Raw genomic sequence first — 17707 nt, 5'->3', positions numbered from 1 at the left:
TCAAATACAGTAAATACAATATGTGAATTATTTCTCTGCACTTGAGGCACCTGCAATACAAATACAGGGGAATCAAACAATCAAATTCAGCAACAAAACCTACTTTTTTAGGCCAAGAATAAAACACTGTTGGAAATAAGATTAACATAAAAAAGTTACGAACAAGAAATACTGATTTTAATCAAATTCAGACATTTGATATTCTTGTCATTCCTCTTTGCTTTCAATAATATATAACATAACAGGATTTGAATATGTGTATCTCATTAAAAAGAATGAAAAAGGAAAACAAAATGTTACAGTGTACGAAATAAAAACAGATGTAAACACAAACTGCCAGCTGTTCAACATAACAAAAATATGTGGTTATGTTCCATAAATAGTTTGTTTGAAGTCCTTAAACAGATTCCAACATCAGATCTAAAATAAAACCGAGTATTTACATTTTTGTGTGACTTGGATTATTATTTGTGTACCATGTTACTTGTACACTTCAACAAACAGGCTCCACCTCTACTGGATTTAAACTTCAACATACACTGAAAATCCTCAGTCAAACACCACTTCACAACATGAATAACAAGTATCAAAAGCATCTAGGGCTTAAGCAATATTTATTCATTTGTTTATAACATTTCATTAAGATTTAACCCTTTAAGTAATATTTATTTATTTGATTGGTGTTTTACTCATGTAATAAGACAGTACATCATTAATAGGTGTTAAAATCAAAATAATGTTTTCTTCATTATTATTTTTTAACTATGTCTACCGTTACCAGCAAATTATGATGGTAGATTGACTGAGAAACAGCTAGAGGATATCAATTGTAACAGGGATAGGCTTAGTTTTACCAATCAAATGAAAGATTACGAAATCCCGCTTCCGATATCAATACTACTAGCTTATTCCATGCAGATATACAGATCCGATATAAGGCACTCATTTTATCACTTTTCTCTCTACCGTAGAATGAGTAACTCATGGTTACTCGCGGTTAACCAATGGTTAGAATCTTATGCTTTTGCATAAACAAAGTCAATGAAACTCAGTTTGACGCAGAATGCATTACACAAAGTCACCTTTATGACTACAGAGTATAGGACTGGCTAACATACATAACATCAATTAACCCTTTGTTTACAAGAAGTTCTATACTTTAATGGCACATATTTTTTTAGGTTTAAGACTTTATTAGTTTGAGAGAAATAACTGAAATAACAAAAAAGACAAATTTAGACATGTCTATGAGCAGTCTCATAAAAAAAAAAGCATCATAAGTACAGCTCATAAAATAAAGTGGTAAATGGTCAGATAGAGTTGTCAGATAATGTCAGGTAAGCAGTAAATGGTCGGGATAGAGTTGTCAGATAATGTTAGATAAGTAGTAAATGGTCGGACAGAGTTGTCAGATAAGTAGTAAATGGTTGGATAGAGTTGTCAGATAAGTAGTCAGATAGAGTTGTCAGATAATGTCAGATAAGTAGTAAATGGTTGGATAGAGTTGTCAGATAATGTCAGATAAGTAGTAAATGGTTGGATGGAGGTGTCAGATAATGTCAGATAAGTAGTAAATGGTTGGATAGAGTTGTCAGATAATGTCAGATAAGTAGTAAATGGTTGGACAGAGTTGTCAGATAATGTCAGATAAGTAGTAAATGGTTGGATAGAGGTGTCAGATAATGTCAGATAAGTAGTAAATGGATGGATAGAGTTGTCAGATAATGTCAGATAAGTAGTAAACGGTTGGACAGAGTTGTCAGATGTCAGATAAGTAGTAAATGGTTGGATAGAGGCGTCAGATAATGTCAGATAAGTAGTAAATGGTTGGATGGAGGTGTCAGATAATGTCAGATAAGTAGTAAATGGTCGGATAGAGTTGTCAGATAATGTCAGATAAGTAGTAAACGGTCGGATAGAGTTGTCAGATAATGTCAGATAAGTAGTAAATGGTTGGATAGAGTTGTCAGATAAATAGTAAGTGGTCAGATAGAGTTGTCAGATAAGTAGTAAATGGTCGGACAGAGTTGTCAGATAAGTAGTAAGTGGTCAGATAGAGTTGTCAGATAATGTCAGATAAGTAGTAAATGGTTGGATAGAGTTGTCAGATAATGTCAGATAAGCAGTAAATGGTTGGATGGAGGTGTCAGATAATGTCAGATAAGTAGTAAATGGTTGGATAGAGTTGTCAGATAATGCCAGATAAGTAGTAAATGGTTGGATAGAGTTGTCAGACAATGTCAGATAAGTAGTAAATGGTCGGATAGAGCTGTCAGGTAATGACAGTGTCAACCACTTTACAGACTGGTGAGCAAAACAGCGTAAATCTGCCCTTGAGATAAGCCTTTTACTTTGAACACAACAAACTAGAAAAAACAGCAATGATACACATCCACATATATGTACAGAACAGTAAAAAGTCTAATTAATTAGACACCAACAGCACAACTTTTATTCATCTGACTTCATTAGATGTGACTTGGCTAGCTCTGAACAAGTTTAGCTGTTATCATACTGCAGTGAACAGCAGACAAAACTGAATGCAGAGAACTGAGATTATCCGACAGTGTGAAATAATTTTATTAGAGATACACACCTCCTCATCAGTTGTTTGTCACGAAATTTGGTGTATGTATAGTGTGATGTTATATATTACACTTGCAGTAGCCCATAGAATTTAAGAGGGGCGATCAGTTTCATTTCATACAACTCACTCGAAATATGCTGTATCTTAACAAAATAGTGGATAACCTGCATGGTTTAACTTAAACATAAATCATAAAAAAACTTTTAAAGGTAATTTATATGCAACTGCATAATATGTGCTGAATTTATGATATCACTTTTTTTGTAGGTTGGTTGACTGAGCTGTGCACCAGCGTTGAGAACAATTGGATTAGTAGATCAGAAAAAAATATGCGATGATTAGACTAGAATAACTCATTAAGACAATTAATATGCGCTGAACCTGTTGAGTTTCAAATATTAGGCTCCTTAACTGTTTAGTGATGTTTTTTTTTTTTTTGGATTCGTGTTTTACGCCGTACTCAAGAATATTTCACTTATACGACGGCGGCCAGCATTATGGTGGGTGGAAACCGGGCAGAGCCCGGGGGAAACCCACGACCATCCGCAGGTTGCTGACATACCTTCTCACATACCTTCTCACATACGGCCGGAGAGGAAGCCAGCATGAGCTGGACTTGAACTCACAGCGACAGCATTGGTGAGAGACTCCTTACGGTCATTACGCTGCGCTAGCGCTTTAACCAACTGAGTCATGGAGGCCCCGCTTAGGGATGTTTGTACGAAGTCTGAGATCAATTTCACTATTAGATAAGAACATAGAATATCAAGTATATACCTTGTTAAAGATGTTTAATAACAGATGTGGGCTACATCGGAAAAACAAAAGCATATTCTCACTGGATGTACGCATGATTGGGGTTTGACTTCATACTTAACAACTTTCAGTCATATAATGACGTGCGTGTGCATATACTGTGTCTTCTTGAGGCAGGGCAAGTCCTGTCACAACTGAAGTATCATGCCAAAGACAACAGGCATGAAGGGCCTCCCCTTCTTGAATGTACATGTGTAAGTGCTGTGTACATGAAGTTTGACAATGATCAGTTGATGGAGTAAATCTGGATCTCAACAAGCTGATTAACCAGACACACTGTAACCTAATGTTTTGTGAGGAGACAACTTTTAACATACCATGCCACATTTTAAGAAAATTTCGCATTTACTTGAAGTTTCTTTACAATTCAAGACTTGATATCCAAATTAATACGAATAAGATCAGAGGTAACACTACAATGGCCGGGATAGTCACAGTTTTCCACTATTATCTTTTTTAATGAACAACCATGAGCACTGCGAGCAAATCTTGAATATGTACACATCCAACTGACCTCATAAATCAATGTGACTCTGACTGTGCGATGAATTTTACATCTGAGCTTAAAGGATAACAAGAAATGTTAGTAAACAAGTGTTTTGGGGATTTCCCACGAGAATTCTGGCCTGCCAAAGTGGCCATACGCAGCCGTTCTCTGGTAAATTGGTCGCTTCAGATCCAGCTCTTTGATGATTCTCCCAGGGCGCAGGTCAAAGTTCTCCTTCACAATTTTCAGTAAGTCCTTCTCAGATTTTGAGGCTGTTCCATAGCTGAATATAGTGACTGATAGCGGCTCAGTAATACCAATTGCATAAGAAATCTGTCAAGAAAACAAACAACGGTTTCAGGCATAAAATCTGTGAACAAAGCTTACAATGATTAACAAAATCCTACCTAAAAAGACATTCAACTATGATCATTTTTTTTGGATAGAAAGAAACCTAAGTCACGAACAAAACCAACAGCTCATCAACAAGCTTTTAATAGTCATAAGAGCCCTGTCTGCTGCTGGTTCACTGCCAAGAACACTGGAGGATAACCCTGGGAATTCTGTGTCCAAGTAACAGACACTCTGCCACAAACTACACACTACATAGCATGATCATTTATTTATTTATTTCTCTGACTGTTGTTGAACATTAGAATAAAGAACTTTTCACTCCCAAATTAAGGTGGCAGTATAAGAGAAATTTTATAAGAACTACGATGCATCTCATTCTGTTGACATACCTGAACTAGAGCTCTGCGACATAAACCTGCCTTGACCAGCGACTTCGCCACCCACCTCGCTGCATATGCTGCACAGCGATCTACCTTACTGCAATCCTTCCCTGAGAAGGCCCCACCCCCATGGGCACCCCAGCCCCCATACGTGTCGACAATAATCTTCCTGCCTGTTAGTCCAGCATCTCCCTGTGGACCACAAAGGGAAAAAGATATCACACATTCAACCATTACAATGAGACCTATAATTTACCAACTTTACATGAACAATGTACCCTTTAAACATCCGTTTGGAATGTGAAATATTAAAATCAGAAAATCAGAAAACACACGGATACAATTTTATTCAGACCAGAGTAATTCATTTATTTATTTGACTAAGAGTTCAGGCTGTACCCTAGAATATGGTGACCAAATCTGATTAGCATTATTATTACAAGGCACTAATGGCAGACTTCATGTTTAATTTTAACATATACAATGTAGATCAACCAGTGTTCCCTGAAGGGCAGTATTACTACATGTAAATATGTTTCTGGTATGTCCCACTCTTAACATTACAAAGAAAAACCTGAGGTCCATCAACAACGAAACTCCCTGGGTGTTGTATGTGACAGTCTTCTGGTCTAGGAGAGCGTCTAGTGAGGTCATCACTACACATGTTAAGCAGACAAACCTGAGGTCCCCCTACAACGAAACTCCCTGGGAGTTGTATGTGACAGTGTTCTGGTCTACGAGAGTGTCTAGTGAGGTCATCACTACACATGTTAAGCAGACAAACCTGAGGTCCCCCTACAACGAAACTCCCTGGGTGTTGTATGTGACAGTGTTCTGGTCTAGGAGAGTGTCTAATGAGGTCATCACTACACATGTTAAGCAGACAAACCTGAGGTCCCCCTACAACGAAACTCCCTGGGAGTTGTATGTGACAGTGTTCTGGTCTACGAGAGTGTCTAGTGAGGTCATCACTACACATGTTAAGCAGACAAACCTGAGGTCCCCCTACAATGAAGCTCCCCGAGGGCTGTATATGATAGATGGTGTCCTGGTCTAGGTAGGTCTCTGGCACCACCACCCTCACTACCTTATCCATCAGCTCTCTCTTCAGCGTGTCCAGACACACATCCTCGTTGTGTTGGACGGACATGACAATAGTGTGCACCCTCAGGGGAATACATGCTCCTCGGTCTATTCGGTATTCCACAGTCACCTGCAATCCACACGAGCATCAATTAAACCACTGTATGACTAACACATTCACATAAGTCATGTACCCTAACATAACTATGGTAGATGACATAAAATTTCTTCCCCCAAAAAGCATATTTAGAGGCAAATACATGTCATAAAATGGTATTTTCGGGACAGAAATTTGTAGTTTTCTAGAAGAATATCATCCCACCTTCTTCCAAACAAACTGCAAAAATCTTTCTAAGATTAAATATAGTTGATAAAGCAGCAATGCCTTAGCGTTGTCGGCCTGTGCGGTTACCGTAATGGTGTTCATTCATGTATAGATACATACGTTACAGGAAAGAAATAAGACCAGATTCGTGATCAGTACGTCAAACTACGTCAGGTAGCAAGCTTACAATATTTGCACATTCATCCTAGACATAAATGCATTTAAAATGTGTTTAAAGAGCATTATATATTATGTGGACGTAGAAGTGCCAAATATAGTAAATCGGCCTTCGGATAATTTTTCAAGCACTGCAACTCCAGCATTTATTCAGACACTTCAAGGATTTTCCACACTCATACAGTACACATATAGCACTTAGCACACAGCCACTTTCAGCTTTACAGCTATAGCGGGTTTGTGTCATGCCACCTCCCAATATGGGTGAAAATCACACATTTGCGGACAAAGACGAGCATCAGGGAAAAGAAAGAAGACCCAGATTCGTGATCAGAACATCAAACTACGCCAAATTACTGACAAATTCAGTCAGCTGGGATCGAACTCTGACATTACTGACTGGGGGGGTCCACTGGCACAGGGTTAGCCAATCACAACTACAGTACAAACCACATAATGAAGAGAACATATACACGATATGTCTCCAGGTTAAATCAATGGGCTTCAATTTGTATCTCTTGAATTGGGTACTTTCGTTTATATGAATATAACGACAAAACTACTGATCATAGCTCAATTTTTCTAAATCTGAATTTTTCTACAATTCAGCGACAAAATCCTGAGGAATAATAATAGCCATACAAAAAAAGAAGAATCTGAACAATTACAATAGGGCTTCCAGCCATGAGGCTTGAAACTCTAACAAAACTCTCAGAATCAGAATAAGCAACTTAATGATGACAAATTTTTAGGCAATTTATAGTAATCTACAGGGTTCGCACGCCTGATGGCCAAAATTTTTTTAGGACTTTCAAGTACTTAAAATACAAATTCAAGTACCTCAAAGGACAGTCACAATCTCCGCTTTTGCGTACAAACTGCGACAACAGGCGCAGCTTGAAAATTTGTTTAGGTGATTTTGCAAGCGTGGTACAGCCATGCTAGGGCATTCGACCGGTACGCAGCCTAGTGTTGGTGCCATAACCTTCAGTCGGTGCAGACATCACTGATAATCAGACAACCCATCACTGATTCTTATCAATTTTTCACTGTCCATCAGAATAAAAAGCGTAGCTTAAAATATTTCTGCACTACGCCCATGTTTGTAAACAGTGCCACTGTCAGTTACGAGTAGTCCAGTAAGGGACTTGCCCATGCTGGAGACATCTATACTTCGGAGACACAATCGGCAGTATGCCCAAATCACATTGCTGGCGTCGCGCACAAGCCAGTCTTTGAAATCTGAGGAACTGCAGCCATTCATCGCTAAAACGACAGTTGCCTGACATCTCTAATACTTTTTCTCATGCACCAAATCACTCTCAATGACTACAACATAAGTTCTTACCGCCAAACCCAAAAACTTGCGATCTTAGCACCCTCTGGCAGAGAAAAGGAAGTCTGTAGTTGCGCAAAACTCTGACCGCGTACATACCACTGGAGGCTGCTTTAGGTGCATGCCCGTTGCCAGATGATTCACAGATTCCCGTGACACAAACAAAATCAAGCACTTTTCAGTCCTTGAATTACAAAAATAAAATTCAAGTACTTTCAAGATTTTCAAGGACCCGTGCGAACCCTGAATCTAACTACCGAGGAAGAAATCTTTGTACATGTCTGTCCTTTGATTTGTTCAGAACATACAGTCTTTCATGCTTACATGTTCATGTAAAGGAATAGTTTAAACAGCTATGCACTTTTACCTGTGTTTTAGTATCTGGTCTTGCCCAGGGGAGACCACCATTACGACGAAGTTCAGCAACTTTAGCATTGAGTTTGTGTGCAAGTACAACAGTCAGGGGCATGCACTCTTCTGTTTCATCTGTGGCGTACCCGAACATCAAACCCTGAGAAGAGCATTCAGACTTCAAAATATACTTAAATCAAGAACAGCACAAATCTGTTTCACACTACAATACATTCGGTATGTTTAATATCTTCTTTCTTTTAATATTGGCCCAATGCCTAGCATTTGTCATCAGAAGAAAATTCTATTTTGTTTTATTATTAAATTTTTCCACGTTAAAACTACAACTAACGGTAAAACAAATATTGAAAAAGGATCATTTGGACAGTTCACTGTAAAAATTAAAAGATATAAGAAGTATAATGAATCTTAATAAATACAAAATCCAACTAGAGCTCACCTACTAGTATAACCTGTTCGTTTAGAATTTAAAATATTTTTCAAACAATAAATAAATAGTTCAAACTTTTTAGATTGATGTGGCTGTGGATAACCCTATCAGCAATTCGACAGGCCCTACTTTAAAAGGTTTTAATTGATTTTAATGGAATTCCTGTCCTTGGTTTTTTTTTCCTCCCTCAACATTGATTTCTTTAAACTGTCTTTTTCATTAGCAAGAAAATTTCCTTACTGCCAAATCCCATTTTTCCTGGTAGGGTTGGGATACCTAACAATGAATTTTTTAAGGATGGCCCAAATGTCACTGAATTAATTACACTGGGGATAATTGATCAAGGGGGTTTTGGCTGGTCATAGTGTCTTGTATATGCAGACCTTTTACAGACCAGTTAAATGTCAGATACCTAATACATGCATGTATGCTTGGGGTTTTGTGTCGTATTTGACAATTATTCAGTCATATGAAGATGAGGAGTCCTTAGGTGTTTATATATAATGTGTCTTCCTGCTGGTCCATGATGAGAATAAGTGCTTACACCACTGAGGTATAGTGCCAAAGACACCTGGTAACACACCCTACCGAGTCACATCAGACAGACACTGGGTCAACCAGCTCTGTCTTCTCGCTCTATCCTCTCAGGGCAAAGTGCCAAATGAGGCAGTAACAAGTTCCATTTTGAAAATCTTTGGTATGACCTGACCCAAGTTTGATCCTGTGTCTTCCGACTTCAAGGCAGACGCTATAACCATTAGGCTACCAAAGCAGTCTCCATCATCTCATAAACTCTATCTCAAACAGGAGCAAATAAGTGATGCTTCTGTTTCATTTGAGGCACCCATTAACTTTGGAATGTAGACACCATCAGTCAGAATGATTTTTTTTTTACCAGAATCAACTTCTTACTCAATAAATAAATGTATATCGCGACTTCAAATCAGATACAGTCAAACCTGTTCCTACGGCCACCTGTAATCAGCGTCTATCTGCCCTAAGCGGCCACTCTCTGCCACGACCGAACAGTTTTCCATGTCAAACGACCTGTATTATGCGGGCACCTGTCCAACGCGTCCAGTGGCCAATATATTTTGCCACCAACTTCTACATCATCCTGTAATGAGCGGCTGAGACTTTCAACAGTAACGATGATTGCCGCATCGGACATTCAAGAATTTCAAAATGGCGACCACTCGGCTTCAATGGTTTTTGTAGTAATTAAAAGTTACAACCTGCCACTTTGTGACGACAAGTGAAGTGTGAACATTATTGGTCAATAGCACTGAAGTCTATTGTTCTTTAATCAGGCTTAGCTGGTTATTGTCCGGATACCCCTGCACTGTGGCAGTGGATTAGCTCCATACTGAGGTTCCCGTTGTGAATGCCATAAACTGCGGGCAGACTCCGATATAATCGGATATAATCTGACCTCCTGTGGTTCCTCCCATGAATGGTTTCTTTGACAAATTATCTGGCTTGCTTGGCCATTATCTTTGCATGCAAATGGTGTTGTGTTTTCATTTCGCGTGGCCAAAATATTGCCTGTACCGGACACATGGAGAAATTGATCTTCCTTCGCTCGTACTCGTGTACGAGTTGTTGTTGTTGTTTCACCAGTAATGGCAAATATGATTAAACATCTCAGCAGTCTGCCATTTACAGTCCAAAACTTTGTTAGAATAGTCATTTATAGCTATGTAGGCCAAACTAGCACATGGCTTTTTAGGGTTTGACAATGATGGAAAGAAACTTCTGTCATGCGTGCCCTCAGCTGAAACTCTTTCTGTAATCGCCTGTTAAATGCGCGAAGTCCATAGGTCTACCCCACAAAACTTGAAATTATTGAGTTATTATTTTACTACAATTGTTATATTTCTGTGAAATTTATGTAGGAGAACACATTAGAGCTGTAACAATTATGTATAAGATTATTACGTAGGCCTTCATGTGTAGATTTCCTGAAACTTAATTCAGTTTTGATTTGGCTTGGTCTTCACAACCTGTCTTATGTGGCCAACTGTCATATGCGGCCACTTTTTACGTGTCCCTTCATTAGCCGCATACAACAGGTTTGACTGTATTATTACAAAACATCTGATGTAAAAACTATTGATCACTGGGTTTACCTGATCTCCTGCTGCTATCTCCTCTTCAGTGTCCTCCTTGTGGACATGGTTACGAGCCTCTCGGTTCTGCTGCTCGATAGCCACCAACACATTACACGTCTTGTAGTCAAAGCCTACAATCACATACAAGCCCCCGATACAATTTAACACAGGGCCTAACATTACAGTCTATAAACAGGTCTGTGCACTGGTATTTTCTTATGGAAATTTGTTTTCATTCCACAACTTTTGTGCAGATGCCAAAAAATGTACATTAAAGAATTACCAAATAAAAAAATTTATTTATTAGATTATTGCTTATTATAAAGGCCATACTCAAGAATTTTTTCACTTACACAAAAAACCAAAACACACAAAAAAAAAACATTGCTGAGATGACAATACATGTAAACCCCATGGGCATGTCCTGGACTCTACCTTTCTTTGACTGATCATAGCCAATCTGACGGACAGTTTGACGGATAACATCCTGGTAATCCACAACAGCCTCTGATGTGATTTCCCCACACACCAACACCATCCCTGTCTTAGCCACACACTCTGAATAAACAAAAAACAACCTTCAGAAATTTGACAGCAGCTCTACAAAACACACATGTAATACAGTCTGTTGGTAAAATATATACAACATTTAGCATGTTTTCTTTAGTATTATATATACTATTACACTGTGAATTGTCTTATGGAGATCTCATCTCATGGAGATGTGAACAAATGAAATACTTAAAATACCAACCAAGCTCTACGAACCAGTTCCCCTCTCTAACAACATATGGTGATTTTACCATTTGGTCTCTGGATACCTGAATTTTGTATAAAAACGAATCACATACCACAGGCAACCTTGGCATCTGGGTCTTGTTTGATATGAGCATCCAAGATAGCATCACTGATCTGGTCACACATTTTGTCTGAAACAAAACTGACTGAATGAATTTCCTTGATCTGGTCACACATTTTGTCGGAAACAAAAGTTTAAACCATGAAATGTCAACTTCACAAATGATAAATTTACTTACAAGGAGTAATGACAGAATGCACTACCCTTGATTAGCAATGAACTATAATCTTGGCAAAAATTTGAATATTTGCGCAAAAATGTGAAATTTTCCATGAAACTGAAGTGTTTACCTACACGTTTTTCTCTTGGCATGTTGTACCAAAACAGGTTACACTACACTGAGGAGATTCTGAAGATTCCTGCATACTAGTACTCTATTCGACATTTGTGCCTTTACAGAGTCATCTAGGGCCGAGATGGTTGGCCAAGGCACAAGGACCCAGAATCCTCTCACGAATACGGTCGCTGTGAGTGCAAGCCAGCTATTGCTGGCTTCCTTTCTGACCCTACGTAGAAAGGTCTGCCAGCAACCTTCACCCAATTTCCTCCCACCATAATGCTGGTCGCTGTCCTATAGGTGAAATATTCTTGAGTACAGCGTAAAACACCGATCAAATAAATAAATAAATTTATAGGGTATTAATCATCTACATTATACTACTTTGACACAATACAGCATATTTAATTCATTCCTGAAATGAGTCTTCTGAGAGTCATACTGATAATAGAAAAGTGATTTGAGGTTTATTTAGAAAGTACAGGTTAGGTTGCTATCCTACTGGGAAAATGTAGTTTTCAGAACTAAAAGTATTATTTTACGATCTGGGCAAATACAATATGTTTTCCATTTACAGGAAATAAAATTCTTATTCAAGTTCTTCACTGACTTTGCTCAAAACAATCTCATGTATTTAATTGCCTAAGATATTTATTTGAATGCAGTTGTGGCGCATGTTTATAGGACGCATCAGATCACATAAGGCATGTTTTAACATGCACATAATGTATGTGTACACAACTGTATGTGATCATGGAATTCATCACAGCATGAGTATATCAGGATTCCAGTGTCAGAGGTTGCCTTGTTTTTAAAGATAGTTGCTCCTAAGAGATTATTTGCTTTGTACTAGCGCCATGTATGTATTGAATTAGAGAGTTCTGTTGACTCTGTATATACCATTAGATGACATACATTACACATTTCCATCATTCCACCGCTTCACACAACGACTGAGGAAATATTAGCACCCTTAAACAAGGTAAGGTTCATGCAAAGGCATGAAGTTGAAAACGAGTCAAATCAAGAAGCAAAGCAGAACTCTGACTAAGAAAACTTATAGTTGATCATAAGCCAGGCTAGAGTCTCAACTAGCTGTTCTACTCAACACAACAGATGCAGAAGGAGCAAATCATAATAGCAAGGGCTACACAGGGGAAGAGTATATATATGTAAATGAGTACATTTATTCCATGGACAGCATTTTTTGTCCAATTTATGTACCTAAACCTTCTAAAATTTGGAAAGATATTAGTAGTGTTGAAAGCAGAATATTACATTTCTATACCTTCCTTTTGGAAAAGTAAAGATATGAGTGTGTTGTTCATTAGATCGTCTAACCATATGAGAAAAAAAACATCAATATTCCTGCTAGAATTACATATATATAAGCTAAAATCAGCATACCAGGTGTGCCAAATTTTAGAACAAATAGGGTACAGGCTTTTGGAATCCACCTTGATTGATGAGGAGGGGGGCGTTTTCAGAGGGACATTTGTGGGGGGGGAGGCATTTTTGTTTTCCATTCCATTTTACTGTCCAGATTTCAACAACTGCAGTTTTTGGCCCAAATGCCCACATTTAAACAATTCTGATTTTCACCCACACCATGCTCCTCAGTGCTAGTTTCAACGCTGTGTTTCAGGCACACCTCAGCCACACCTCCATGCTGATCACAGTGCAGGGTGATGCTCTCTATGCTCATACAATAAAACCAGTGTACTTAGTACAGATTTTCACAACCAACCATCAGATTTACTTTAATACATGTATTACCATATACATTACATGTAGTCTATTCATGAATTAAACACTGTATTCTAATGACACAACGTCTGACAGAGGTCCCTTTCACTGGGTGTTTTCCTATCCGCACTTAGAACCTCCGTAGCCTTTCCTACATGACATTTTCTCGATCAGCAGTCCCAAGCAGAGAGGATTCCATTTTTATTGGACCAAAATCTGCTTCTCTTCTGCTCAAACTGTTCGTTTGTATACTGAAAATACAACAAAATTCTGAACAAACAACAATGTACGCCTAGTGTGCCAATTTTTCACAATGCTGGTGGCTGTTCTTCACATACAAACATCATCCGCTGTGAAGGACCACTCCACACAACACTGATGAGTGTAAAGCTTATAAATGTCAAATATGACTGCCTGTTTATAGTTTTGCTGGGTGGTGGACTGAAAATCATAACAAGGGAAGTTTTCTCTCATTAGAAGGCCACGGAATTCAATGTGTGTGTACTCTTTCTTTAGTGTTTACCGCAAGAGCTTTTAAGTTGATGGATCATACACTGACTACTTTACAACAAAGGAAGAAATCGTAGGAATTAACCTTAGGCACTAAGAGAAGGATTTAAATATCTAGCCCAAAGCTGGTTGGTCACCAAAATAACCACTCGAACCCTACCTCACATTTGGTAGGCATCAATTCACTAAAACACCCAAAATGTAAATGTGTCAAAACCAGCATCAGTAAATTATATTTCAACAGTAATCCAGCCATTTAAAGTTTTAGTGTCCAGATTTAGCTATTGGTCCATATTTTAAAGATTATAACTTGTTTAAATAGTATGTTACCTGAAGTGCTTCTGAGAGATGTAATAATGACTTTAACTCCACCAAAAAACAATAGATTTACTGCTCTAGCCTATCTCAACCAGTCGCTCAATATGGCTCAGTGGACGTCATAGATGGCCAACCCAAGTCTAGCTGGCCTGCATAACCTAGAAATTTAAATCAAAACCATGTAATTTTCGTGATGAATAATAGCTACACAGAAGAACATATACTCCCATATCAATTTGAACCCATATTAGACGACTTATGACACTGACATCCCTGTCCAGACTTCAGATTCCAGTTTTCAGATGCTGAATTTGATCTTATCTTGTTCCAACTCACACTGAGAACATGGAGGGGTACGCCATAGCTTTATTCTGTGTTACACTGTGCATTTCACGTGTTTATCTTAAGATTAATATTTATTTACTATTCTCTCCCTCTGTCCACTTCACAATAAATATCATTCTATTCCCCAAGGGATTTTAACCCATACCTATATGTAATGATAACTACTGGGTACATTGCTATTGTCGGCATTCCAAACAGCCCATGCCAAAAGAGGCATATTATAGTCCAGCACAATATAAATGCACTTATGATGTGAACGTCCGCGTCAGTGTACAAATGTTTACTATCTATCAGTTTCAGTTCAGTTAATAGTATTTCACAACTACTGTCTACAGTGCCATTTTGAATTCAGCTCGTATTCCTCTCGTACTTTTCAGCTTTGTAATGGCGAGAGCAGATAAGGTTGTTTTTGGTAGATACAAAATCCTTCCATCTTGTGCTGTAAATCCAAACCTTCATGAGGGCAAAATTATCTGGAAACTTAAAAAAGCTAACTCCTGGATTCTTTGACGACTCGTTTTTACAAATGTATGCAGAACAGCAAACCATTTTGTGGATAAATTTGATGTGCTTGTCACCCTTGCAAACTTTTTAAACATTGAACTAAATGGCAAAACTGACAGCTTGTGAAGGTAGAACTTGTATGACGACAGAGACTACTGAGTTTTGGCAGAAAAATGCATTAAAACCAGTCTCATCAGGTAACTTTTACTGTAACTTTAACTTTATTCAAATTTTTTTTACCACTCAATTTAACAATATAAGCAGGGGTATCTAATTATGAATAAATAGTAAATCTGGACACCAATCCTTTAAACTTTTGAATCTAATATTCTCTTTACTATTCTTAAGGTGAATGCTGGCTGGTATAAAATTTTTGCGGTAAATCGCCCTGCCCGATATTGAAATTCCAACATGGCTGTCTGTTCCTCTTGTCGGATTTTAAAGTTTAGACATCAGGATTTGACAGATATGGTTTATCGATGTTGGTTTTGACATATTTACATTTCAGGTGATTCAAGGAATGGGTGCCTACCCAAATGTAAGGTTGGGGGTCGAACTGTTTATTTTTGGTGAAATTGTCCTTATGGATCAAGGTAATACCAAAGCTGGGTGATACGTAAGTAGTGATCAGCTAGATTTGAGCTATTAGATATCTTTCTGTATTGCCTATTAACAGGAGCCAAATGTGGTCCAACAAAAGTGGTTAAGTGACGTCCAATTCACTGAAGAAGCAGCTTTTCACAATGAACATCTGAGAGGGAGCTCAATGACTAACAACAGGGGTCATCCTAGCTTTTACAACGGCCCAGACGGCGCTCCGTTTCTAGAAGTAGCTCTTCCTGTAGATAGGACAAGCAGTAGTGCTATAACATTGACTCTTTAACAGCAACAACAACAACAACCGAAGTAATCAGTATCTTGATCAAAAGCTACCTGGATGGCCTTCACCCACTGACTCGGACGTGAACAGAAACGTAGAGGGTTGCTCTGTGATATTTTCTGGACAACTCATGTTGATAATGTGATTTGAATTCCCCTCCGCCGCCTAATTCTATCTCCATCACGCTTCCCACCACTGACCAATAAGCGACAACACGTGTCTGGCGCGTCTGTAAACTGAGTTAGCTCCCCCTGCTTCATCATTACATATACATGAGAATCAGTTACAGTTTACAGTGCTATGGTTTACAGCTGAACTAACTTATCCCCCCCCCCCCCCCCCACACACACACACACACACTTGACCTTTATTTCTATCCGTTTACATCTAATTTAGGACTGAAGAAATCTGTTTCTTTGCCCGAGTGTTTCGAAACACGGGCATCAGTTATCTCCCCTGGGCAATGTTCGCATTAGTGTGTATGTTCTACCTATCCGGGTCCAATGTGTTGCCATGGTGCACTAGTTGCGATCAACCTCGCCTGCGATTGCCTTCTGGAACACCGCTCCGGTTTTGGTGACCTTTTTCCCACAGAGTTTAAATGCTGTAGACAGAAAATTAAACATAAAACTGTTCAAACCTTGTGTAATATTATTTGTAAAACACAGTAGTCAAATTTTATGTTAACAGAGGAGGTACTTCATACAGGCTAGGCACGTGGCCAACCCTTGATCGCTCAAATGTTTGGCTTACACGCGTAAGATATAGGCTGTATAGATCTTAATCCAGAAAGAACATACCAGTATAGGCTATATGTTACTTATATGCTCATTACCTTTCCGTGTAGCTATATAGGCATATATACACCCTAGTGTCGGCTGTGAATAGGCCTACAGACATGACAGTCACATGCGTGTATCTAGACCTCCAATATGACGACACCAGGGACAAAAATGCTGTTTTATTTGTGATAAAAGTTATAATTCCAGTATAGGCCAGGCCAATATTGTATTAATTATTGTACCGGTCAAAAGAGTGGATGCATGTCAGGTCCAGAAGGTTACTGTCAGGTTACTGAAAATCCACTGAAGGTTATTGTATGGCAATAGGCACATTCCTTTGAAGAGCAGACTCAAAATGCATGTCAACTTTAAACAACGCTGTGTACATATCAAGATGACTTTCAAACTTTCACTTTGGTGTTAAAACTTCACCATCCAATGAATTTCATTGGACAACCTCTATATAATGGCATGATGATGGTATATAGTCAAACTTCCAAGTTCTCGGTAAACATTATCGCTGTCAGAATTTTAGCGGAACTGAACTGAACTATTTTTGATTTTGCAACCTGGGAACTACGGAACCTCGGAATTAGAGAAATACATTTTTAATTTCTTTTTTATTGGTCATTGAAAAGGGACTATAGAAATACTCTTCTGCCAACGTGGGGGTATTATTTCATCCAACAAATAAACATGATGATACATGACTTCAAATTAAGGTTCCTCATTGGCTATTATAAGTTCCTTCCGCGGTCCCGTACATAGTAGTTATAGCGGTATATTCAGTTGATTTTCTTTTGACCATTGTATAAATACAGTTCCGGTATATGTATATTGCATATACATTATTTAAGTAAATGATTAACGCCAATCTGAAGAATTTCTCACACTGGCGGTCAGGTGTATATGGGTAGAGGAAACCAGGGGATAGCTAGGGGAAACCATCGACCTTTGACAATTAAAAACATGACGTAAGGCCACGTATCCACATGTGGTAGAAGACAGCTGTAAGTGGCCTTCAACGA

At 38.4% G+C, this 17707-nt stretch overlaps 1 protein-coding gene across 1 annotated transcript; it reads right to left on the bottom strand.

Moving 5' to 3' along the window:
- On the bottom strand, positions 1-16085 carry LOC135466303 (S-adenosylmethionine synthase-like). Its single transcript, XM_064743727.1, has 8 exons — positions 15951-16085; positions 11310-11387; positions 10894-11016; positions 10477-10589; positions 7913-8056; positions 5619-5837; positions 4634-4816; positions 1-4223 (listed from the first exon to the last, which is right to left on the bottom strand). Exons 1-8 carry the CDS (start codon positions 16027-16029, stop codon positions 3987-3989), a joined length of 1176 nt encoding a protein of 391 aa, XP_064599797.1. The 5' UTR covers positions 16030-16085; the 3' UTR covers positions 1-3986.
- Between the last annotated feature and the right edge of the window lie 1622 nt (positions 16086-17707).

This window comes from Liolophura sinensis, chromosome 1 (genome assembly GCF_032854445.1).
Source record: "Liolophura sinensis isolate JHLJ2023 chromosome 1, CUHK_Ljap_v2, whole genome shotgun sequence".
NCBI classification, from domain to species: domain Eukaryota; kingdom Metazoa; phylum Mollusca; class Polyplacophora; order Chitonida; family Chitonidae; genus Liolophura; species Liolophura sinensis.
This window is presented reverse-complemented; position numbering and strand designations above follow the sequence as displayed.